The sequence below is a fragment of the Pygocentrus nattereri genome, chromosome 2 (assembly GCF_015220715.1).
Source record: "Pygocentrus nattereri isolate fPygNat1 chromosome 2, fPygNat1.pri, whole genome shotgun sequence".
In the NCBI taxonomy this organism is placed as follows: domain Eukaryota; kingdom Metazoa; phylum Chordata; class Actinopteri; order Characiformes; family Serrasalmidae; genus Pygocentrus; species Pygocentrus nattereri.
In genome coordinates this window covers 7,988,138-8,013,077 of record NC_051212.1, presented here as the reverse complement: position 1 = coordinate 8,013,077, position 24,940 = coordinate 7,988,138, and the positions used below count along the sequence as shown (strand labels likewise).

The 24,940-nt window shown below is 43.2% G+C and overlaps 1 protein-coding gene across 2 annotated transcripts in view; it reads left to right on the top strand.

Annotated features, from left to right (window-relative positions):
* Nucleotides 1–1,781: 1,781 nt before the first annotated feature.
* The window catches only part of ube3c (ubiquitin protein ligase E3C), a 62,749-nt gene continuing 39,590 nt past the window's right edge, over nucleotides 1,782–24,940 (top strand). The window contains exons 1-11 of one of the 2 annotated variants that reach the window (XM_037533773.1): nucleotides 1,782–1,927; nucleotides 5,251–5,356; nucleotides 5,475–5,528; nucleotides 6,752–6,826; nucleotides 9,339–9,485; nucleotides 10,979–11,094; nucleotides 13,637–13,794; nucleotides 14,527–14,680; nucleotides 16,427–16,647; nucleotides 18,948–19,099; nucleotides 20,722–20,909. In XM_037533773.1, coding sequence (XP_037389670.1) covers nucleotides 5,291–5,356; nucleotides 5,475–5,528; nucleotides 6,752–6,826; nucleotides 9,339–9,485; nucleotides 10,979–11,094; nucleotides 13,637–13,794; nucleotides 14,527–14,680; nucleotides 16,427–16,647; nucleotides 18,948–19,099; nucleotides 20,722–20,909 — 1,331 coding nt within the window. In that variant the 5' untranslated portion in view covers nucleotides 1,782–1,927; nucleotides 5,251–5,290. The remainder of the gene's footprint in view (nucleotides 1,928–5,250; nucleotides 5,357–5,474; nucleotides 5,529–6,751; nucleotides 6,827–9,338; nucleotides 9,486–10,978; nucleotides 11,095–13,636; nucleotides 13,795–14,526; nucleotides 14,681–16,426; nucleotides 16,648–18,947; nucleotides 19,100–20,721; nucleotides 20,910–24,940) is intronic. The other variant, XM_017721763.2, reaches the window with a different exon arrangement.

Sequence of the window (24,940 nt, the reverse complement as noted above, 5' to 3'; positions counted from 1 at the left end):
CTGTTGTAATATTACTAGAACGGCTTTACTTCACCTCCGAAATATTGTAAAGTTATAAATGCTCTGCTCCTACAAGATGCAGAAAAACTAGCTCATGACTTTATTACCTTGAGTTTGGATTACTGTAAAGGCCTGCTGTCTGGATGTTCCAGCAAAAGCCTAAACAAGCACCAGTTAGTCTGAAATGCTGCAGCCTTAGGAATATGTGGTGCTCGAGTCCGATCCTGGTCTTGAGACCATCATTGAACAGTTTCAGCATCATTTGGTCTCGGCCTTGACTTGAGGTGAGGGGGAATCTGTTCTGCCGATTGAGGCTCTAGCTGATCTTTCCGTGATGGATTAACTGGGTGCTGTTGGTTTGTTGATGTTTATTGGTTCCAAAATTCAAACCTACTCTGAGGGCAGATCGGAATGTTTTCATTCAGTGATAAGATGGATGGATGTTGTTTGGTTGTTTTAATTGTATGCAAAGAGGTGCCAGAGGATAACCCCACCATCGTTTACTTCCAACAGATACAATGCAAGTTTGGACTAAGACTGTAATAATGTAACGTATAATAATAATTCTGTCACTGTCAGAACAAAACCTTGCATCTCCAAAGTGGTAACTTTACAGGAGAGGAGTGGAAAACTTAATAGAACAAGATTTTTTCCCAAGTAATTTTGGACCATTTCCAATGATCCATATATCAAGACATTTGAACACAGTATAAAAGGCAACAGCGGCTTTTCATCCATCCATCCATCCATTTTCTAAGCCGCTTCTCCGTCAGGGTCGCGGGGGGATGCTGGAGCCTATCCCAGCAGTCTTCGGGCGAAAGGCAGGATACACCCTGGACAGGTCGCCAGTCCATCGCAGAGCGGCTTTTCAATCATATAAAAAAGTAAAAACAAAACCAAAAGTGGACAGACAAGGTTTTTGTGTGACAGTGGCGATAGTAAGCTATATATTATTTACTTTTACATTTTACAAAATATATTATACACTTTATTTATTAATATATCACGTATAATGGATGGTATGGCATGTACAATGAACTACAAATAAATTTCCGTTCTTTCCTCTCCTTCTTATTTTTATTTTTAGATTCTGAAAAAGTCTTAATCTGGCCTTGCCTCAGTGTGTCCAGGTGTCTAGAGGTCACTCGCCTCTAGTGTAGTCAACACTACATCGGCTGCCAGTCAAATTCGGTATTGATTACAAAATTCTCTTACACACATGTAAAGGTACATGCGGGGTGTTGTAAAGCAACATAATCCCCAAAGAAACTGCTTTTTTCCCAGATTGTCCACTATTTGACCATCATCAACATCATCTATAAACACTCGTGTAGGTTCCCTGGTGGTTCTGGATAGCAAATATAGTGGCTATATTTGTGCTGTAGTCATGGAGACCCCTGGCTCCCATCACAACCACTGTAAAGAAATCTAAGCCTGTCCAATCAACCATTTCACACCAAACCTCTCTGAATGATCTTGTTTGCACCTCAACTAGTTCATTTATGCAGAAACTTTGAACGTTTGGTGGAATTCCCCTTCAATTTCCCCTTAAAGCTGTTAAAGCAAAGAGCCCCCATTAATACCACATTAGATCATGTTAAAAAAGCTGGCCTCGTGGTAAAATGATGTAAACAGTAGTATATATTAGATATTAATTTTATTAATGACCTAATAATAAGACAATAATGCTTAACATTGAATAGTGTTTCCTGAAAACACGTGTGACGCGTCGACTCGTTTCAGCGAATCCCCTTCCAGCGTCTGCTGCGGCGTCCAATCGCGTGTGAGCGTCGGGTCTGGTGGGCGGGACAATCGCTGTGTTGCGCGTCTGTGGAGCCGAGAGGGGGAAAAAGGCAGGACGGAGTTTTTGTTTCGATTTCTCTCATTTTTTAATATCCCGGCTCGTCCCATCCGTTCAGTAAAACAGGTAAAGACGAAAAGAGATTCCATTCTCGCGGATTAGGGGTGTAAAAGGGTGAAAAAGTCCCGCTGTCATGAGCCGCAGAAGGAGGACAGGGCGACATGTCGAGCGAACTTAACGCGCTGTAACGTTAGTGTTGGTTAGCCTGCTGGCTAAGTCCGTTCACAAACGAGGGCGAAATGTTGAAATAACGTCTTAAAAAGTGCCCATTTTCAACCAAGCGTCAGAAACCCCGTCCTCGGTGACCTCCATTCAAGCGTGTGGCCATGGTGTTAAGTCGCTGAGTCATTAGCTAAACGCGCAGACGACTGGTACTGCCAAACGAGGCTGAAGTCGCCTTCCTACTCGAATCGTCCCGTTCCACCTTAAATGCCGCCGCAGTTACTGTCTAGCGCCCCGGGCGCCGCAATGTATCAGCCGCAGCGTTTAAGGTGGAACGGAGAAATTCGAACAACAAAACAATAGCTGGCTAAAGTTAGCACCGCAGCTAATTGCAGACACGAGAGCTGCTTTCAGACGTGTCGCCCGTTTATTGACGCCGCTTGGCCGTGGATGCAGGGCGTTTTGTCCGGGTCTGCCTCGCTGTCTTTTCCGTTTAATCTGGGTTTAACCGGACATTCGAGCTTTTTTAGCTGCGCCTCTTAACCTAGCTAGGTTAGCTAGCTATCTCACCAGCTTGATAAACGGCTAGGTGAGATAAAAACAACCTCGAGTCCACGCAGCACTTTATTTTACAGCGTTGTTTCAGCTCTTTTAGGGGGTGAAGGGGTGGGTTTTCACTCGGTTTCAGGTCTGCTGGCTGTGCTGAAGCTGGCTAGGTTAGCTAGCAGTCTGAATGTAAACACAACGACGTTCCTTATGTAAGTTAACCTCAGCGTGGGCCGTGGTTTATTTGGGGGGTAAAAATGGACAAGACAGCTAATATTCGCCCCCATGACTCGCAGGCCAGCCGGGTTACAGCTGGGCTTCTGCTGTGTTTTATTAGTTTGAGTTATAGATGTGGGCGGGTTGTTCTGGAAGCATCTGGAAAGTAACATGGGGGGGATCAGACTCAGGCTCTGACTCTGACTCGTTTCATCCCTGCGAGAGAGGCAGGAGGTGGTCCTAGATCCGTGCTCTGCCCTTCGAGGAGTCTTGTCATTGCATTTAGTGGTGCTTAGTACAAATGATGGACAGTACGGCATCTGAAACCAAGGGATCTTCCACTCATGAGCAAGATGGTTCTGCAAGAGTTCGTTAGTGAAGGGAGCGGTTCTGTTCAGACCCATGATTTCTGTATAGAACCGCTGTCACGCCTCTTTGGATGGTTCTTTAGATTGATGAAGGATGTGTTGTATTTTTGAGAATATACCACCAAAGGGGTTCTGTTACATACGCACTTAAAAAAGATGGTTCTTCAAGGGTTCTTTCTTAAAGAAAACTGTTCTATACTGAACGGTGAACACTTAAAGAACCCTTTGCATGGTTAAGTGATTCTTTTTGTGGTTCTTCGGATTGATGGAGACTGCGCAGTGGATGGTTCTATATAGCACCAAAGAGGGTTCTTCTGTTGTGACAAGCGTCACATCGTAGCAATAGAAGAACTGTTTTGATGCCTACATCAATCTGAAGAACCCCTTCGTTGTGTAAGAAACCAGTTAATCATGCAGAGGGTTCTTTTAGTGTTTATGGTTCTATATAGAAGCATTTTTTTTTACTGAAAAAAATCTTGAGGAAGCATCCGGTTTCAGAGTGTACAAACCTGACATGGTAGCAATAGAAGAACCTTTTTGGTGCTGTATAAACCGGTTTTCAGAAATGTTCTATAAAGAACCACATACAACACATTCTCCTTCAATCTAAAGATCATTTAAGCTTGAAATGAAGCGTGAAGTACCATCTCTTTTTAAGAATGTAGGCCAGTGGGCACCAACCCTGCCTTGCTGTAGAGTTGGGGAATTTAATTATAAGTCAATGAGGTCCAGTTAGAGAAAATTTCCAGAACATCATAATGTCTGACTTGCATTCATGATTCAAGTAGCCTAATAGGTAAATCAACATCTTATACAGTCAATAACTGAATGTCAAATCAAATAAAGTCCAGTTCAGTCAGATTTCAGCAACATTTATTGTCAGTTTTCTCTTTTTAGAGCTCGACATGTGAAACAACCTCACTGACTCACTTTCTTCTCTGACTGCTGTTTCTCGCCTCGTCCCGTCCCTGCGTGTGCGTCTCTCACTCGTCTCATCGCTCATCGTAATGCACAGATCTGATTGGCTGAGTAGCGTCACCCGTGATATGTACAACACATGCGATTGGTCTGTGAGTCTCCTGGGTCGCTAAAGCTACTGTAAAGGCTAGAAAAGTTATGCTGGTTAAAACAGGACCACCCTGTCAGAATTAAATAAGAATTAAAGAATTGATAGTTAAATATTTCTCCATAGTTTATCGGTTTTAGGTCAAGGTCCACATAGGACAGCGACTTAAAAGAGAGCTCAGTCAAAATGTGGTGGTCTTCTGAAGACGTGGGTGAGTCGTATGCATGTAATACCAGAGAGAGACACAAACAACTGGAACAAAATTCCTTGTGCGTGTCAACGTAGCTGACTAAAAAACTGATTCTGTTTCTGATTATCTGCTAATGTCTTTGTATCTCTGTCAGTAAAAGGTTGATTTTGCCTTCGAGGCCTAAACATCTAGCCTGAACTTATCTTGCAACTTTTAAATGATTATTTAAGGTTGTACAGGTCAGCTTGTGGCCGTACAGGCACATGATATTTTAGCATGGTTTTTATCCTGACTCAGTTACACTGCTTCTTTCAGTTTATCAACAACAACACAAACATACATAATACTGCCTTAATTCTTTGGATGTCTTTGATTGGCTGGGTCGTCAGTCAGATTTAAATTGTGATTACTTTCTATAAACTAAGGTTCAGACGGGCTTTTATTTGGCCAAAAAGACCAGAGTAACCACCTTCTCTGGCTTGAGGCTTGACCCTGAATGTGGTGTGTTGGACAGCCAGCAAGTTGTGGTTGTGATGTCACAGCACTTGGAGATTTGGTTGGATCCAACTGGTCGAACTCATCCAAAGTTCACAAGCTCAGTGTTATTAGGTTAATTATATGATTGGAGGAGGCAGAATGTCAGACGCGGGTTGGAGCTGAACTCTGCAGGACAGTAGATCTCCAGGAAGGGGGTCGGCGACCGCTGGCCAAGGCCCAACTTTAAGGCAGCGATGCTGTGATTTGCTCTGTTCTTTCCTCACTGGTGCACTAAGACGGTTCCTGTTGTCACCCTGTTTTCATGTGACCCAGCAAACCAACTCACCCCTCTCTCCCCACCCAGGTAATTCCACCGTCTGCAGCTCAATGGGAAAGGTGTAGCCATGTTCAGCTTTGAGGGAGATTTCAAGAGGACCCCTAAAGTGTCCCTTGGGGGGGCCAGTAGAAAGGTGAGAAAAGTGCTGACCTACGTTCTGCTTTATTTACCTGTCTAGAGAAAAGTATCTTTGCTAGTTGCCTTTGCTTGCCTAAGGTAGTCACGACAATCTGTGCACGTTCTCTTTTCAGGAGGAAAAGGCGTCTCTTCTTCATCGGACCCAGGAGGAAAGAAGAAAGCGAGAGGTTTGCCTTGACTGTGCTGTGGTTTCTGTGAATTGGGTGGTTTTTGTTGTTGGGTCATTCTACAGAAATGTCCACTTTCCTGTATCCTCATGGGAGTCACTGGTGTTCCTGATGCGCATGAGAAAAGTAACACCAGGGACATTTTAACGAAAAATATTTACTAAATATCATCAATTGTGGAATATCCACTAAAATATGTAACTTAATCCATTTCTATGCTTTTATTTTCTCTCTCTCTTTTTTTTTTTACAATTGTGTAAGAATAAAGTCGGTCACACCAGTGACCTTCAGCTAAGAGCTTCGTATGAGATCATGAGCTGAATGAGAGAATCTCTGAGAACTGAAACACACAGTGGACTCACCATGAGCTTTTCTTCATGGATCCTCAGAAAACAGGGAAAAAGAAGTCGAGTGACGTCATCGTTGTGACTTTTATTTCAAAATAAGAGACTTTCTGTTACGCGGTGACGCCGGTGACACGACTCCTGGGGAACTTTCATTACATCCATCCATCCATCCATCCATCCATCCATCCATCCATTTTCGAAGCCGCTTCTCCGTCAGGGTTGCGGGGGGGGTGCTGGAGCCTATCCCAGCAGTCATCAGGCGGAGGGCAGGACACACCCTGGACAGGTCGCCAGTCCATCGCAGGGCAGACAGACAGACACAGGCAGTCACTCACACATTCACACCTAGGGGCAATTTAGCATGTCCAATTGGCCTGACTGCATGTCAGGAAACCGGAGAACCCGGAGGAAACCCACGCAGACACGGGGAGAACATGCAAACTCCACACAGGGAGGACCCAGGCCCTCCTCGCTACCCACCACGCCACCGTGCCGCCCCACTTTCATTACAAGTGTTATAGTATTCATTTCTCATTTGTTTACATTATTGTAGTTAAAATTGGCGTCACTCTTTACCCATGACTGTGGGGACGAGCTCTCCTGTGGTGCTTGGAATTCTAGACAATTGATTTAAAAACCAGTATTTATATAATTTATACAGAACATTAAGCCTCAAGAAGGTGTAATTGTTAAAATAACTTATTGCTTTATTTTAAAATGTAATCAAATTGTAGCCGTAACACGTTTCTGAAGTGAATCTATGAACTCTAGGGTCACGGAAATGGCCGTTTCTGTAGAAAGACTTTTGTCTATTGAGTGTTTTTTTTGTGAATTGAGCTGTGTATCATGTTTCTAATAGATGTTTCTTCTTTGCAGGATGAGAGAAAAAGGCTGAAAAATGCAATAATCATCCAGTCCTACATAAGAGGATTCCACGAAAGAAAACGTCAAGTACGTGGCAGCGTCTCAGTTCATATGTAACACGGTTGATCAGAGAGGCAGGTTTGTAGTCGGTGTTCTGAAATCTGGCGATCATTTTAGGAGGCTTCAGTGCTGCTGCCATCAGTGTGGGCGTTTGTGCTGATGGCAGTGAATCGGTCAGTGTAGTTTTAGTCTAATGCACTTGCTGCTCTGAAACAGAAACTATATGTCGTTGTTTTTCACAGAGTGGAGTTTTAAATGTACTCTTATAGTGTAATAGTAATCCTTTGTCTTTGGACACAGTGCCTGTATCGTGAAAATTGTCTGCTGTGAAGTTACTGGATTGTCTACCTACTATATAAAGAGAACTTTAAAGTTGTGTAAGTTCATATACTATAAAGTATAGTGGTGTAAAAGTGAACAGTGTGATATTGTCCTATAAAGAACTGGTAATACAGGGAGCTTCACTGGAAAGAGGCCCAGAATATTCTGTTGTAACTTCTGTTAGGATGAATCAGCCTCAACCAAAAAATCCGCCACATAGCTGGACGTATGTGTAATGGCTTGTATTACATGTGATGCTGGACGTGATCTCCGTTTTCTGCAAGACACATTTCGACGCGGCGCTCTGTGTTCTTTAACATATTGGCATGCATATCGGGAATAACAGCGGTTTCACCTTGGATGTTTTCCTTCGTTTGTGGTTTCTGCCACTGTGACCCTGGTATTAACCTGGGACTTACCCCTGGTGTTCTCTAATGCAGCTCCAGGTGCCGTTTATGGTTGGATTCCATGACTGATGAAATGTTACTGCCCACATTTATTACGCCAGTCTCTCGCCGTGGTCGTCGTACTAAAATGTCCCGCGAGTGTTTGCATGGGCTGCTACAAGTGCTTAGATTGCATGAGTTGCTAATGCATTATGCTTCTGTCCCTGAGGTCCACTCCTGTTTTTATATCCCTCAGACCGTCCTAATTCAGTTTGACACCATCATTTTTCACTTCTCTTTATTCTGCGGAATTAAACAAGCTGTTTTCGTTACTATGTCCTATACGACTGATATATTTACAGCCCCGTTTCCCAAAAAGTTGGGATGCTTTGTGAAATGCATTGATGTGCAAATCATTTAAACCCTGTATTTTTTTTAAAAACAGTACAAAGACAACATCTCATGTTGAAACTGAGAAATTTGTTTTGTTTTTTTGAGAAATATAGGCCCATTTTGAGTTTGACACCAGCAACACGTCTCAGAAAAGTTGGGATGGGGGCAACGAAAGACTGATCAAAACACCTGGAGTTTAATAAACGAGCATCTTCGAGAGGCTGAGTCTTTCAGAAGTGGAGATGAGGAGGGGTTCACCACTCTGTGCAGGACTGATGGGGAAAATTGTGCAACAGTTCAACATAAAATAGAAAAGAATGGGAGAACATGTCACTTTCAGAACTACAGCAGCGTCTCCTCAGTTCCCAAACGTTTACAGAGTGAAGAAGCACAGTGGTAAACAGGCCCCCATCCCAAATTTTTTAGAACCATCAATTTCACAATGGGCATAAAAAAAATCAGTTTTAATATTTAATTATTCAATTAAATCTAGGACTTCACATCATTGCGTTTACATTTTGCCCAGTGTCCCGACTTTTTTTGGTGATGGGGTTGTAAATGAGCTGTCTTGATTGGCTGTCCTGTATCTGCCTATTCACAGTGAAGTTATAAGACTGCTTATAACACCATTGCGATTGGGTGGAGTTAAGTGCTGTAGGCTGTGCAGCAGGTGGAAATACGTAAATGATGTTTGGTTTTTGCTGCATCCCAGAAAGTTTTGTAGCTTAGTTTCCAGTGTATGGCTTGTTTGTGCGAGGAGTGAGTGGTATGTTTTGAAAGTTCAGCCATGCTGATATACAACATCAGCGTGTTTAGTGTAAAAAAGAATGATAAAAAATTGAGGAACATTTCCGTTTCCACGATGCGGGCCCTTTAAGAAGATCCTTCGCTGCTCTCAGGGACGCATCGTTATGCATTAGTGTTCGCTCTTTGCCCTGTACCTGGCGCTCTGCTGTTAGGAAGGTGGGAACAGAGCCTGTATGATGTGAAGTGATACTTTATTAATCCCACAAACGGGGGATTAAATTGAACCCATCCGTGAAGTGAAACACCACATACACACTAGTGGGCAGTGAGCAGTGGGCAGCCCTATCCACAGTTGGGGGTTAGGTGTCTTGCTCAAGGACACCTCAGTCATGGACTGTCGGTGCTGGGGATCGAACCAGCAACCTTCCGGTCACAGGGCCAGATCCCTAACCTCCAGCCCACGACTGCCCCCGAATGGTGCTGTCTTTATAAATGTGCAGGAGCGTAAAAATGTATGAATTAGATTTTTTTGTCGAGTTAGAGATGATCACAGTGTCCGTGAGTAGTAGATCCATCAGATGAGTAGATGTCCGTCACGCATAGTAGCGAAAGCATGAAAGCGCTGCTGTAGACACAGCTGCGATGTCTTTTTAACTTTTTCTTCCTCTGATTTCTTCCTCCTCGTCTCGTAGCACGCCGTTCAGAGGAGCCACTTTGACCGCTGTGTGAGTCAGGCCCAGTCTGCCTCCGGCCCCGCGCTCACGGACAGCGCCACCCTCAGCCTGCTGGTGCGACAGCTGCTCTTCTTCTACCGCCACAGTGAGGACACACAGAGACTGGTGAGGATGAGGATGCACCCCCTCCGTGTTCATTTACACTGGTTTTAATCTCCATCCAACATTACGTCTCATTTCTTATTAGCTTTTTGCCCTGCCCATCAAAGCTTTGAGGACACCAAGCGTAGAAAATATTATGTATATTATGTATTTGTCCTCAGTTTGCAGTAAATTAGCACATTAAAACCTAAGCAGGGTTATTAAGAGGAACACACTGCCCCACATGTAAATATCTGTGGTAGTATTGGGGCTTTTCCCTACAAAAACAAGAGCGATTGATGACGCGGTGCTTGGTAACTTCATCCTCACCTGGACAAGTAAGAAATTCACTGAATTGTCATTGGCTTAGGAAGCAAACATCGACAAAGACCCTCAGTTAGACCAGTCAAAGTGATTACATAACTGCCTGATCACCATTATTTGAGCTGTTGTACGTTTTTTTTTAGCTGACTACAGTTGTTTTCCTGTTGGCTTTCACAATCCTGTGTTTACACTGCAAACAATAGAAAGTAAATTGGTGCGTTTTCACCTGGTAGGTTGAAGCAAATGTGTAAATAAATTAAAAGCATGGCGTAGGTAGTGTTGACTTCTGACTGGTGCGGTAAAACTTGTAACGGGCAGTGAAGAATATTATCTATTTGAGCTCAAGTTGTGTCGGTCATCAGTTGGCAGCTACTAAGTATCGACAGCTATGAAGCAAGACTGACCAGTTTGGCCACTTTAGGTTTGTATTTTAATAGTTGCATGCAGTGAACACAAAATAGACCATTACATTCTTCATCAGCTTAAATGTGGTGATCCGGACAGGCATTCTGTCTAGTACCATTAGTTCTTGTTAGTACCAGTTTTGATGAGGTAGCAGAGGCCATAGAGCTAAATCCTTTGATGCCAGTGGAAAGAGAACAGCTCCAGTTTTCTGGTGCCAAAGGTGATGTAGTATGACAAAACGCCCTTAATGATGTTGCTACCTTGAAAAATAAAGTCAGAGATCTCAGATTTCTTCCCTTGTCATGATGACCACACTCAGATTAATTGTTTGGACTGTTTTCTTTTCCAAGCTGTCGTGAAAAGTGCATATTAAAACTGTTTTGGCCCGAAAAGTAAAAAAAAAAATTTTTTTTTGTGTGAATTTAAGTTACTAAGAACTTTTTGGTACTTAGTTGAAAAGTAAAGTCAGAAAACATCAAAAGCAGGCGAAATGTTCCAAGGGTGTTGGCAGATTTCATTGTAATAAATGCTTTAATATTGATCATCATTGGAAAAAAAAAAAGCTTGCAGATCGTCTATAAAAGCATACAAAGTCTTAAGTTAAATGCTCTTCTCTCCAGAAATGCAGCGCGGTCTTAGCGCTGAGAGAGATTTGAGGTCGGGTCGAATTGTGTAGTTTAAGCCTGAATTGCAGCGGTGCAGTTTTGCCTGTTCGATCTTGAGGTGGGTAGTTATTCTCAAGACATCTCTGAGAGGGGAAGCTCAGTTGGACCTGTTTGCGGTTGCAGATCTGGCTCTGTCAGAGTGTGGTGAAGCACCACGCTCAGTTTGTGAAGCTGCTGGCTGGACCGGAGAGACCCACGTGCATGTTCCAGATCAAGAGGCTTCTGGGTCACTGCTGCAGGTAAGAGAGCTGAGCGGGGCTGAAATTCTCACTCAGCTGGTTTAGACTCTCTGCATGTGTTCACTTTGATTTGGACTGGTTTTGTGCTTTTTTTCGGGAACCCCAAGCTGGTTTAACCACACACATTCCCACTATTGAGCTGAGGATTGTGTTTTGTATAGAGCAAAGCTATTTTTAGCACATCTACTGAGAACAGGAAAAAATGTCTAAGCCGCTTATCCTCCTGGGTGGCGGGGAGAGCTGGAGCCTGTCACAGCAGTAATTTGGGCCCAAGGCAGGATACACCCTTGACGGTTCGCCAGTCCATCGCAGGGCAGACACCTAGTGCCAATTTAGCGTGTCCAGTCGGCCTGACTGGATGGTTTTGGACTGTGGGAGGAAACCGGAGAACCCGGAGGAAACCCACGCCAACGTGGGGAGAACGGGGAAACTCCACCCAGAGAGGACCCCGGTCACCCGGCCAGGAATCAAACCCAGGCCCTTGTTGCTGTGAGGCGACAGCGCTACCCACTGGCACACTGTGCTCAAGTATAGTGGTTTAGAAATATCATCCTTTATAAGTGATGGTAAATGAGCTTTGCAGCTGTTGCTGATGTGTTGGCCTCAGTCAGTCTGAGTCCTCATGTCCCTTTAGACCTGGACTAGCTCCATCCCTCTCTGCTAATCTAAACCGTTAGTCATGGAAAGTACAGACAAGGTTTTTATTATTAATGGAAATTGATTTGTTATTAATTATATAATAATGTTGACCTTTGCTGCAGGACTTTTATGATGAAACCTATGAAACACTTTTTCTTTTTTGAAAGAAGTCTAAACCTTTACACGTCCCCAAATACAGTGCACTTAAGGAAATTAACCTGCTCATTAAGCCTGCAGTAGCTTAGCTCCAGCCATTCCTCTTGACGTCTTCTGGATTGGGGTTCCTGCAGACAGTCTGCAGCAGAGTTATCGGAGTGGAAGATGGGAGAAAATGATTAATTATTAATGATTAAAAGTTGTGCTGTTCCTGTCTTTTGGGAAGTAGATGAATAGTTTTCTGAAATTAAGTTTTGTTTAGAATGTTTCCGCCCAGATTCATTTACATTTACGGCATTTGGCTGACGCTCTTATCCAGAGCGACTTACAGTTTGATCATTTTACACAGGTAGGCCAAGGCGGTGTTAGGAGTCTTGCCCAAGGACTCTCATTGGTATAGTATAGGGGGCTTGTCCTGGTGGGGTATTGAACCCCAGTCTACAGCATAGAAGGCAAAGGTGTTAACCACTACACCCACCAACCACCAACCAGATCCAGTTTTTAATGAGACACAGTACAGGACAGCCAATTATAACAGAGACCATTAACGAAGTAAAATATGCCTCCTTTGCAGTAAAATTAAGCTCTGCTGGTTGTTCAGACGTAGTTTTAACAATATATGTTCTTAAACGCTGGAGTTAATGTATAACTGCTAAGTCACCCTTTAACCCTGATGATTGGTGCACAGGCTGCTGGTCGCCATAGCAATGCAGACAATATTATAGCTAGTAGTTAATGAAAAGGCAAAGAGAAAGATTTAAGACTAATGTTGATCATTTGGGTCTGAAAGACTCAGCCTCTCCAAGATGCTCGTTTTCTACCCAGTGATGTTATTGACCTGATGCCAATTAAACTCCAGGTGTTTATCAGCCTTTGTTGCCTCCATCCCAACTTTTTTGATCCACTCCAGCTGGTTTTCTGATACGTTTAATCTGCAGCGAGAAACTGTCAAACGCTAAAAGTGAGAAGCGGCTTCAAGTCTTGTAAAAAATCGAATGTTGAGAGACATTTTCAAGAAACTGTTCTACTTTTAGGAAAAGTTTCCTGCCGGGGATCTGAGAAAAGGGCTGTAACTGAGCTAAATTAAAGCAAAGTAATTCTTCATTTTTGTATATATGATGTTTTTTAGCTTATACTAGGACATTAGCACATACAGAGACACATCTTCAAGAGGCTTAAATGGGCTTAAAGTGTTGTGGCTTTCAAGGTGGTTCGATTTTTGTTGAAGGTATAAAGATGGGCTATAAAATGATGAGGTTAAAAATGAATTATGACATATAGAACTACTCAAATTGTAAACTACAGGAGAAGTGTGGAGCGTTGGTCCTTGGAGAAGTTTGACTGGGTTCTTGTTTTGATGTGTTAGGCACGTGGGGCAGTCGTGGGCTGGAGGTTAGGGATCCAGCCTTGTGACCGGAAGGTCGCTGGTTCGATCCCCAGAGCCGACAGCACATGACTGAGGTGTCCTTGAGCAAGACACCTAAACCCCAACTGCTCCCCGGGCACTGCGGATTGGGCTGCCCACTGCTCCGGGCAAGTGTGCTCACTGCCCCCTGGTGTGTGTGTGCTCACTAGAGTGTATGTGGTGTTTCACTTCACAGGTGGGTTAAATGCGGAGGTGAAATTTCCCCGTTTGTGGGACTAATAAGGGTCACTTAATCTTAATCTTAGTGTTTTTGTTGGATGATTGAGTGAAGTGTTACTGAATGGTCGCAGCTGAGTTATGTGGTGTCTGTTTGTTTTCCAGGTTGCTGCAGTTGTGTGAGGATGAGGGCATGAATGTGGCCGTTCCCATGCGGATGGTGGAGGTTTTCTCTTCTGAGAAAACGTACCTGCCAGTTCTCCAGGACCCCAACACAGCCACTGCACTTACCGAGCAGATTTTGCACTATATGGTACAGAAAGGTACGTCATGCCTCGGCCTGGTTTAGAGCTGTTTAGAACCATTTTCTGTGGAGTTTTGGTTTTTTTGTTTACTTCTAGTTATGAATTACAAAGCAGTCAAACCATGAATGACAAGCAGAACGACAATAATCAAGCATAGAAACAAAAAACAACCGTTAATAGAGGTTTTTCCAATCAAGTGGGAGTTGGGTGAGGCAAGCAAAAGCAAGAGAAGAGAGAAAAACATTAGGACTGTCACAACCTTTAACATTGGTCTCTCTCTCTGTCTCACTCTCTCTGTCTCACTGTCTGTCTCTCTCTCTGTCTCTCTCACTCTCTGTCTCACTCTCTGTCTCTCTCTGTCTCACTCTCGGTCTCACTCTCGGTCTCTCTCTCTCTCTGTCTCACTCTCTGTCTCACTCTCTGTCTCTCTGTCTCTCTCTCTGTCTCTCTCTCTCTCTGTGTCTCTGTCTCACTATCTGTCTCTCTCTCTCTCTCTCTCTCTCTCTCTCTCACTCTCTCACTCTCTGTCTCTCTGTCTCTCTGTCTCTCTCTCTGTCTCTCTCTCTGTCTCACTCTCTCTCTCTCACTCTCTGTCTCTCTCTCTGTCTCACTATCTGTCTCTCTCTCTGTCTCTCTCACTCTCTGTCTCACTCTCTGTCTCACTCTCTCTCTCTGTCTCACTCTCTGTCTCTCTCTGTCTCTCTGTCTCTCTCTCTCTCTCTCTCTCTCTCTCTCTCTCTCTCTCTGTAGGATACTACAGGTCTCTGTATGTGTTGGTGAATCATAAGCTGCCGTCGAGTCTGGAGTTCAGCGACGCTCCCTCTGTTCCTTTGGCTCACACACTGCTAGAGCACACACTCAAACCCCTGCACTTTACGTACAGCTCCTGCTCTGAGGGCGCCAGGTACACACACCACCACACACCCATTATTTTCAATAAAATCACATTTATTGAAAAGGAAAAACATATTTACATTGACGCAAGTATTCAGACACTTTACTCAGTACGTAGGCCAACGTAATGATGGAAGGACCCTTACCAAAAAGGCTCTGTATAGAACCATGAGCACTCAAAGAGCCCTGTGCAGTATTACAGGTTTCTGTGCCTCATGAACGGGTTATTCAGACTGATGGAGAACATAGCACCGCGAAAAGGGCTCCATCATATTGAAGCACCCTTTTATGATGTTATGTAGGACCCTTTCTGAAAGGCTCTACACAGAATCATGAGCTCTCTAAAATCTCTTTGCATGTAATGGTTTTTCAGCCTGTTGGCCAATGTGGTGTAGATGGTGTAGAACCCTTTTGAAAAGCGTTCTCTATAGCATCAAAAGGGTTGGGCTATTATTAAAAGTTCCAGCCATAGTGATAGAAGAACCCTTTTTGATGCTATATAGGACACTTTTTCCAAAAGGTTATATATAGAACCATCTAAAGAACCGTTTAATCATGCACAGGGGTCTTTGAGTGTTAATGGTTCTAAATAGAACCGTTTTCTTTACTAAAAAAAACCTTGAAGAACTGAAATTTTTAGCTGGTGTCATGCTCGGCTGTAACAGGAGCAGATCTGTGCTGTAGGTGTTGGTGGTGTGTGTGTGTGTGTGTGTGTGTGTGTGTGTGTATGGGGGGGTCAGTAATGACCTCACTCTGTTTACAGTGAGCAGTAAAAGTCAGCCTGGCTCTTTGACTCTGGCTGTAATGTTTGTTCAGTGTTTGGTCTCTATTCTAAACGCTCTCTGTGACTAACGCTCTGTTGTTGTTCACTGTGAAACGCCAGTGCGAGAGAAGAAGCTTGTACACACACTTCCCCCCGTTTTACATTTTCACACAGTGCTACACACACACACACACACACACAGCCAGATGTGTGTGGCTGCAGTGCGTGTTTGGGTTAATCTTAGGCTGAAGAAAGCTAAAACGTTCAAATGCTGAATAGTGTTGTCATGTTTTATAGCAATATTTCTACCAGCTTCAAGCTTGTGGTCTTAAACGTGAACGAATCAGAGTAAAAAAATGTTGGGAGATACATTTTCATATTTAAAATAGAGTAGATGAGTAAAATTAAATAGAATTTGTAGACTCCTTCTGAGAGGCCCTTTGGGTTTTCTATAATGTTTGCACTCATTCTGTTTTTGTCGTTATAGTGGAACATTTGCCGTCACTTTTTATGTCACATAGTTTGTGTATTAGTAACAGTTGGAAGTGGGGGATGCTCTTTTTGGAAGTAGTGGAGGTAGAAAACATGACGGATTTTTATTTAGGGTGGTGGGAGACTTTCTTTACAGTGGTGGTGACAGGAACGAGGGGTCACCATGACCACAACACAGGCCATGCTATTTACCATCCAAAACCACCAGTGAACCTACACACGCCTTCTGAATTCTAGATGAAATGTTGTTGATGGGGAAATAGTGAAAAATCTGAAAAAAGGATTTTTCTTTGGGGGCTGGTTTTCCTATAAAGACCCTACACGAACCCTTCTGTGAGCATGAGCTTCAAAGTGTGAACTATGAATAAGAACTCCTGTTTAGGCGTATAAACATTGTAAAATGCATTATTATATCCGAGCGCCTGTATTTCTTTAATAATAGTGTGCATGCACTCGCTCATGCTGTGTCCCTTTCTCCTCCTTTTTGTTTCTTTCTCTCAGGCAATTTGTGTTCTCAGCCTTCACTGAGGAGTTCATCTCTCCTCCCTTCACCGAGCAAGTGTTTCATTTCTTCGTGCCGGCTCTGGCGGACCCCCGGCTGGCCTTCCCCTTTCAAGACTTCCTGTGGTCCCTGCAGGCCACCATAGCCTCCTCTGCAGTGGCCCAGGCTCAGGCGCCCTGGCTCTTTTATTTTGTGCTGTCAGTTGGAGAAGCAGGTCTAGGTAAGAGAGAGAAACACAAGCTCCGCACATCTACAGTCCTCTGATGTTACTGTTTGTGTGGCTGTGTGTTACAGAGGTGGGAACCTCTACACCCCACATGGTTTGACTCCAGGCAGGGTGCCAGTGATCTTTATTTATCTCAGTAATCTACGTGATAATCATGATTTTCCTGTATTTGTCATTAACAAGGAGTTTAAGGGTTACAAATGCAGTGAATATGACTAAAATGAAAATAGCGAAGTAGACCAGCGACACCTAAACATCCCGCTCTTCTAAAGTACAGTAAATACGTTGTTGTTGTTTTAAATATCAATCCAGTCTAATCATCTGTCCAAAACCGGAAATTCGTGGAAAACCAGATTTTCATCACTTTTTTAAAAATGAGTTAAAAAAAGACCTGAAATCTAAAACACAAAGAAAAAAAAAAGTGTTCTGTGTCACATTTACACAGTTTTTTTTGGTTAGCATCAGATTTGTTGGTTACTCAGAAAATATTTTAGTTCATTGAAGAAGAAGAAAAAAAGCCAGAAAGCCAGGCCGAGTTTGCTCTACAGTAAGGGAAATGGGCCTGTCACAGTTATTACATAATTGCCTAATTGGCATCTTTAACAACTGCGATCAGCTTTAACCGCTGCAGTGTTTTTCTGCAGTTGGTAGCTTTCACATTTCTAGTTTTACCCCATTCCAGATTTCAACTGGGTACATTTTCATCCGTTGGATTGGGTGCCAAATGTAAATATGCGTAATGGGTCTTACCAAAACAACAGACATTCCTCATTTGACTTTAGAGGGAACCTTTAGGGGGAACAGAGAGCAACGTTAATCTATTTTAGCTCGAGCTGTCGTCAGTTAGGAGCTGCCAGAGAGGATTCATGAAGCAAAAGCTGCCAGATGAAAACATTTCTGGGCATGTGGTCACATGTGGTCCCTTGGTAAAAGGAAGGAGGAGAGTGATTCACCCTTTCTGCAGACAACAGAGCGTTGGGTCTCATTCACACCAGCAGGAAATTCTGCTCATTTCACTAAGATTGTGATATCCCCCACACGAGATTGCACATTTTTGTGATTGCCGGGGTCTTGTAACTACTCTGAGCATAAACATGCGTTTTCTGCTGAGCCTAAAAAAGGTTTTGTTTGTGGTTTATGACCTGACGTGATCTTTGGAGCTACTACGTAGGTCAACAGCTAAATAGACGGTTCGTCAAAGGGCTCCTGAGTGGCACAGCCGTCTAAGCGTTGACCCTGTCGTCGGGAGATCGCAGGTTCAATCCCTGGTGATGCTACAGCCGTCTGTAGCCGGGAATCCAAGAGAGCACAATTGGCCTCGCTCTCTGGGTGGGTAGGATGGCCCCCCGTCCACGTCCATCGCTTGCAGGAGGTATCTGTTAGCTGACGTAACAGATCTGACGGTTAGCGCTTCCCTCCGAGCGCGTTCAGCCGCCCAGATTCAGTGGTGCTTTAAGCTTGTGCCAGCCTTCACCCTCCTAGCGCTGGGGGTATCATGTGACTGGGGGAGTCCTAACTAGTGGTTGAGGGAAAAAAGCTGGTTCTTCAAGGTGGTTCTTCTTTAGTAAAGAAAATGCTTCTGAAGAAGCCTTTTGCGGGATTAAAGGGTTCTTTGCGTCGTGAAAGGGTTCTTCAGTCTGCTTGAGAACGTGTTTTTGAAAAGGGTTTTTTTTTTTTTTGTGGTACCAGAAAGGGTTCCACTGTTGATGCAAGCCAAAGAGCCCTTTTTTGGGTTCCATGTAGAACGGTTTTTGCTAAGAGTGCAGGAATCAAGATAATCGTCCAATTTAACCATTTAAACGTGTAAATTATCAGGTAATTATTTATGCCATGATCGATTGTCAGCTAAAGTGAAAGGGGAAACGGAGACGCTGCACAAAAGTTTGGTGATGAAGTTTCGTGAACTGATTCAGAGACTTGTGATGCTTTAATTTATTTATTTATATTATTTTCATACCCCAGCGTGTTTGAAAACGATCATGAAACGATCGTTTCTATAATCCGTCTGTCAGCTGTTATTTGGTTAGTAGACGAATCAGCCCTGACATGCCTTCTCCACTCTCCCCTCACTTTGCTCTGTCAGAATCTCTTAGTGACTTTGTTTACATCATAACAGTTTAATTGTGCAGAATTTTTTTGGGAGATAAAAAGGTGGAAACACCCAAATCAACAGTGTCGTCCGTAACTATTCGACTTTGCTGGTGACTCAGTAAAGCCTTAGAACGTGTCGGAGAGTAAATGTGGGTGTGTGGTGAACGTCTGTGGCTGTGTATTTACTCATTGTGTTTGTGTAGGGTCTCTCTCGGAGGAAGGCCTGCTGCTGTATCTGAGCACTTTGCAGACTCTGCTGCCACTGCTGCCGGTGACCGAGAGCCACAGCAAGGCAGAAGTCAACAGCGACTCGGAGGATGAGGACAATAACACGATACACCACCCTTCTAGAAAGGTGTGTGTGTGTGTGTGTGTGTGTGTGTGTGTGTCAGAACAGCCATTAAGTACAAGTTCCTATTTAGCATCAAGAAAAGAAAAGATCCAGTTACACAATTAAACAGATCATTTATCAGTATTTAGTGTGTCCACTCTTTACCTTCCCTCCATGCCTTTCAGGAGGCTTGCTGTCAGTTTCTCAAATAAATCCGCAGGAATGAGTTTCCACACCTCTAAAGTTCAGTTTTAGAAGTTTGTTTGGCATTTCCACAAAACTTTATCACACATCTCATGCTGACTTTGTGGTTTTAGTGCAAAAGTTTAACTATTTTTTTCTTCTGGCTTCTTGGAAGGATGCTCAGAAACATCTGTGGATGTTTTCAGATCTGAGGCAGCTTGATTTTTTTTTTTTTTTTCTCTCTCTCTCAAAGATGAAAGCTTTAAGTGCTTTTTATCTGATTGGGACAGTTTTGGTGTCTACCAGGTCTTCCAGGTGGTCTCCCACGTCCCCGTTTTCTTTGTAGCTTTTAGTCCTTTTTTGAACTCCAGGTTTGGACATTCATGTTTTTCACTTCTTTTCCTTTAACTCTCCCCTTTCTTATGCAACTGGATTATTTTATATCTAATCTTCTCAAAAATAAGAAAAAACTGGACTGTGTCTATAAAAGGATATTAGTGCCTAAGTTAGTTGCATGAGCTATGAGTTATATTAGGTTGTGTCGACACTTATGCGACTACTAGGCCTAGGTATTATTTATGGTTGATAAAATAAGACGAATTTAACGGTTTGTTGAAGGAAAATAAAAGAATCAAACGAACTAAAAAATACGAGAAGACTCTTCGGATTTCAGAGGTGCAGGTCATTTATTCTTTTCTTGAGCATGGAGAATGCGTCCCAGAGGCCCTCGGGCAGCACTCACACAGATACAGGGTTTGTACACATAATTTATACCCTCAGTAAGGATGGGGTGGTGTCACCCCACCCCTGTTTCGTTATCTCCTAATCTCATTATAACACCATTATGTCCAAATTGATGCCCATACGTCTAACGTATGGAATCATTATGTTCAATTATGGAACCTGTGGAAACCATTATCTCCAAGTCCGGTCCGTATCATTTTTTTGGACCAGGCGCATCCTAACACACCCTAGCACGATTGCTGGTGTTTTTCCATTTTGGCCGTTCGGCCTTGAGAAGTTCATAAGTTCACTAGCCCTACTAAGGAAGCTTGTTTTAGGGCACTTGCTCCAATATGCTAGGCCATACTGTACTTTATTTATGTTTTATCCTGCATAATACAAGATACTTTAATTTTGGGAATCTTTAATTTACATCAGTTGAATGTCAATTAGTTGCTTGATTAGCTATTAGAGAGATTTGAAGATCCACCTGAGAGGTCACTAACAAAGCTCCAAATAGCTGAGTAGTGGGTGCCTGAATTTCAGATGCACCAGTCACAAAAACTGGAGAAAGCTTACACTACACTTCTCTAAGCCCCAAATCCCATTAACTTTGTGTAATGTGCAGTTGGCATTGAATCCACAGACACATAGATTCATGTATGCCTCTCTCTCTCTCTCTCTCTCTCTCTCTCTCTCTCTCTCTCTCTCTCTCTCTCTCTCTCTCTCTCTCTCTCCAGGATGAAGGGAGGATCTCAGTGCAGTTGATTACGGAACTGTGTGTGCAGAAGCTGGACACTAAGCAGCAGACGAACGCTCTGCTGGCGCTGGTGTGGAGGGACTCGGCCAGCGAAGATGTCTTCACCATGATGGCCTCCATCTGCCACACGCTGATGGTGCAGCATCGCATGATGGTGCCTAAAGTCAGGTTAGATGATACACAACTGCACGGTTGACTTCCTGAAGCTGTGCCTACACCTAAACCAAACTAATAACTCACTGTTCTCGTTGTAGTTTGCCTGTACTTGTTATTGTGAGGACCAGTCAAAAATGGCTCTCCCCCCCAAACAGTGCAGCCGCAGTTCAGTCATTATTTAGCCAACACACAGAAATAGTACGTAATTTTAATGGCCAGTCAGAAGGAAAATTTGCATCACCAAAGTGTAAAAAGACCAGTAAGCGTTGAAGTTGCTTTTATATCTGCATTTTAGGATTTCTTTCTTCAGAGTTTGAATGGTACATGTGTAACTTATCATTTTTAGTGAGCAGGACAATCAGCTTCCATTTAATTATCTGAAATTGGTTTATAACTTGTTGATTAAGGTGAACTGTAACTGCTCTGAGAGCAAAACAACCATCTACAAATTGCATTGCAAGTGGCAATCGTCATGGTCCAGGCACTATGTGCGAGCCAGTAGAACAAAAATGATAGACAGGTTTTTTACTCACTGACCTTTTGACCTTGGTTTGATAAACAGATAAAAAATATATATATCTGAATATCTTGGAAACAGTACAATATTTGGACATAGCTGGTACTTGTGTAGCTTCTGAACTGAATGAATGAAATACTATTGCAACTATTGCTGTGATTTAATCTCAGAGTGGACCAGAATTTTATGTTGAAATATCTCAAAAAATTTTCCTTGCTATCTTTGCTGCCGGGCCCCTCTACAGGGGATTGGTTTCTGAACGTAACACCTTTTTCACTGCTTATTAATTTTGGTGGGAGAAACAGAATAAATGTATATGTTACATAACTTTCTGAAAGATAACATTTGACCTGCAGCCCTTCTGCTCAGATTCCAAAGAAGAGTGTAGTCGTGCTGTTCAAAAACCATCACCGCCTGCGAGTGAACTTTTCCCTCGGCAGCTGCGACGGAACTGAACAAACCGGAATCAGCCAGAAATGCTTTACAGACCGACTGGAACCAAACCACATTCAGGTTGATAACATTGAAAAAAAACTGAGCTGAACCTGATATTGTGACAGTTGATCTGTAAGGACACCTGCGGAAGGCAAGGCATTGTAAATATTCTAGCATGTTTGATAGAAACTTTTATCAAAAGCATTCATAAATGCAAAAGAACACTTGAGGTTGTGCGTTTTCCGTGATTCCCATCATGCCGCGATCGTCTGGACTCGCCTTCAGCTCGTGTTTACGACCACATCGTGCTCTGTTGCTGAAACGACAGCCGAACTTCGCAGGCATGCCAACAAGTATCAGACTTGCTTCAATTTCTTGTGACACAAAACAACAACAAAGATTATCATACGGCTTCACTTTAAAAGTGCAGAGTGTTGCATCTGCGTCCCGCACACAAACTCAGCGCAGGAGAAGTTGTTCTGGCACTCGGATCAATGCGAAGCCAGACAGTAGTGCAAAAGAAAGCAGAAAAGCTCTTCGGTCTGAGAGAGGATGCACTTTTATATCGGCGTAAAACAGATACCCACACATCAAAATGTCCTCCGATTAAACGCTGGTTGTGTTTCTTTTTTATTTTTGTGTCTGCGTTTGGTTTGCCTTTTAAATGCGCTGAGGCATTAACGAAGCGAACCACGGAGCCAATCAGCCAATTAGCTCCCATCCCACTGTCCGCCATTTTATGGACCGGGGCAGGAAGTGGGCCGTCTCAGGACCTGTCACTCATCAATTAGGGTAATGAGTGCAGTCTGTTCCATCTTTCATCCCTCTTTAACTTTCTCTCGCTCGCTGCGCTGACTGCTTAAGAGCAGCGTTTAGAGACACAGGGGTGGAGGGTGAATCCTAAGAGCCCAGGCTTATCAGCACGCAGACCAGTCTCCGTCCTCCGTGCTGCGTCCCAGAAGGACCTGTCGGAGGTGTAAGTGCTGTCTGGGACATCGGTGCCTGGTCCCTCTTTCAGCTGCGCTTGTTTGTGCATTTCCAGCTGAACGTTTATGAACATCCTAGTGTGATTTTACATTTTCATTAAGCTTTTCATAGAACCCCACGCTTATTATTCACTTGGTACTCTCAGAGGTCTTTAGGGAGTGCCTGGTCTAGTGTAGTGGGTAACGCCTTTGCCTTCCATGCTGTAGACTGGGCTTCAGCCCCGCACCCTGGCCCTACACCTTACCAATGAGACTCCCAACACTACCTCCACCTACTTGTCTAAAAAGATTAGCTCTGGATAAGAGCGTCTGCTAAATGCCATAAATGTAGATGTCTTTACACGGCCAAAAATTACACAGGTCAACAAAAAGGTGTCAATCCAAAAAGACTATAAGTGAATAAAAGCCATGCAGATGCTTTCAAACTGTTTCCGCAGAAGCAGATCAGCGGTGGAGATGATGCCAGCTGTGTGGAACTATTTTACAGGTTTTTTTTTTTTTTAACGAGGGACGTTAAACAAGCAGATTATAATCTCTGTTCATGTCGAATATCAAGAAGAAGTTGAAACAGAAGAACTGCAGTTCCCGTCTCTGACGCCGTCTGTAGGCTCGTTTTTTAAAATGATAGAATGTTTCACAAGCAACAGCCAATTTGCGAAGTTGTGCAAAAAAATATTGGAATTCTTTGCTTTGGATGAACAGCTGTTCTCAAGAAATGAACGGCTCGCGTTCTGTAGCCTGTAGTCATTTCGGGAAGCTTATTTCATGTAAACTGTTCCTGTTTTCAGCTTTTTTCAGATTTCAGCTTTGGATTTTGCCCCGGTGTGTCCTAAATTTGAGTTTTGGCCAAAGATTTTCAACTTAACATTATTTGCCTCCCTGTTCGATTTTCGGTTAATTGTTCCACATGTCAGTATTTGAATACTGAAGTCACTATTTGGGACTTTGGTATACTGCATTACAGAAGATCGGAGGGAAACGACACCCATAGTTCAGTTAAACCGCAACATTTGTTATGGAAAGTGTGACATTTGCTTGGATTTACAAATAAGTGTAATATTACGATGTGTTTTACTACTAGGAAACTTGTTAAGCCCCAGACTACGAGAGTGGTGTGGAGAGTGGGAGCAGAGCGATGTGATTCTGGAGTAAGGAGTGGCTTTGTAGAGGTTGGAGCATCGGAAACCTACATACTGGAATTTTATACTGGAGAACTTCTACTGAGGCTCCACACAGTCTTGTGTTGTCATTCTGCACTCCTTTCACATACTTAGCTAAGGATGTGATTAAGAAGTATGAAGCCTCAACTAAACTGCGGGGTTTAGGTTATTTAGGCTGTTTTATATCAGGCATTCTAGCAATCAAGTCTTCCCAACACCATTGGGGAAAAAACGTTGCATGTTTGGATTCATGCATAACAAATGAAGTGGTAGGCAAGTCGGGTCAAAATGATTTCTCGCTCCTGAATCAAAATTCTGTTTACATCTTTAAAATAAGAGAGATGAAATGTGAGCTGTAGAACTCTCTGTAGTGTCTAGCCATATGCAGATTATTAGTTTAAGAGGTTAAATAAGAAAAATACCCAAATACCTGCCAACATGGAACGCTTTGCGAAGTCGCTCAGCTGTGAACGTGTTCAGCAAAGTGCCTTTATTGGTGTGGAGAGCAGGTTTTGTCCAAATAATGATGTGACAGCTTTTCTTTTTTTTCTCCCAGACTATTGTTAAAAGCACATTTTTGGCCCAAAAGTAGTTTAAACACCTGAAAGATTTGAGTGCTGGCATCACGAGAGGATCAAATGAGTGGACTTTGGCTTAATTCACAAGGTGGTCTTTAAGTTTCATTTATTTGTAAGCTAGATTTACTATTCAGTGTAAACAAGAACACATTTTTCGGATGCTCTGCCGTTCCTCCCGTGCCCCGTTTTTCCTCCGTGCTTGTATTTGCTGGTATTTTTATGTTCCAGCTTACTTGGAGGGAGGACGCTTTTACCATAAATCCTGCCCTGAGCGCTTTATCATTATCGGATATCTGTACAAAATAATTAGCTCGCCCTGGAGAGAGATTCATTTCTGCAGGAGTGGACAGGATAGCTTTACAAGAGG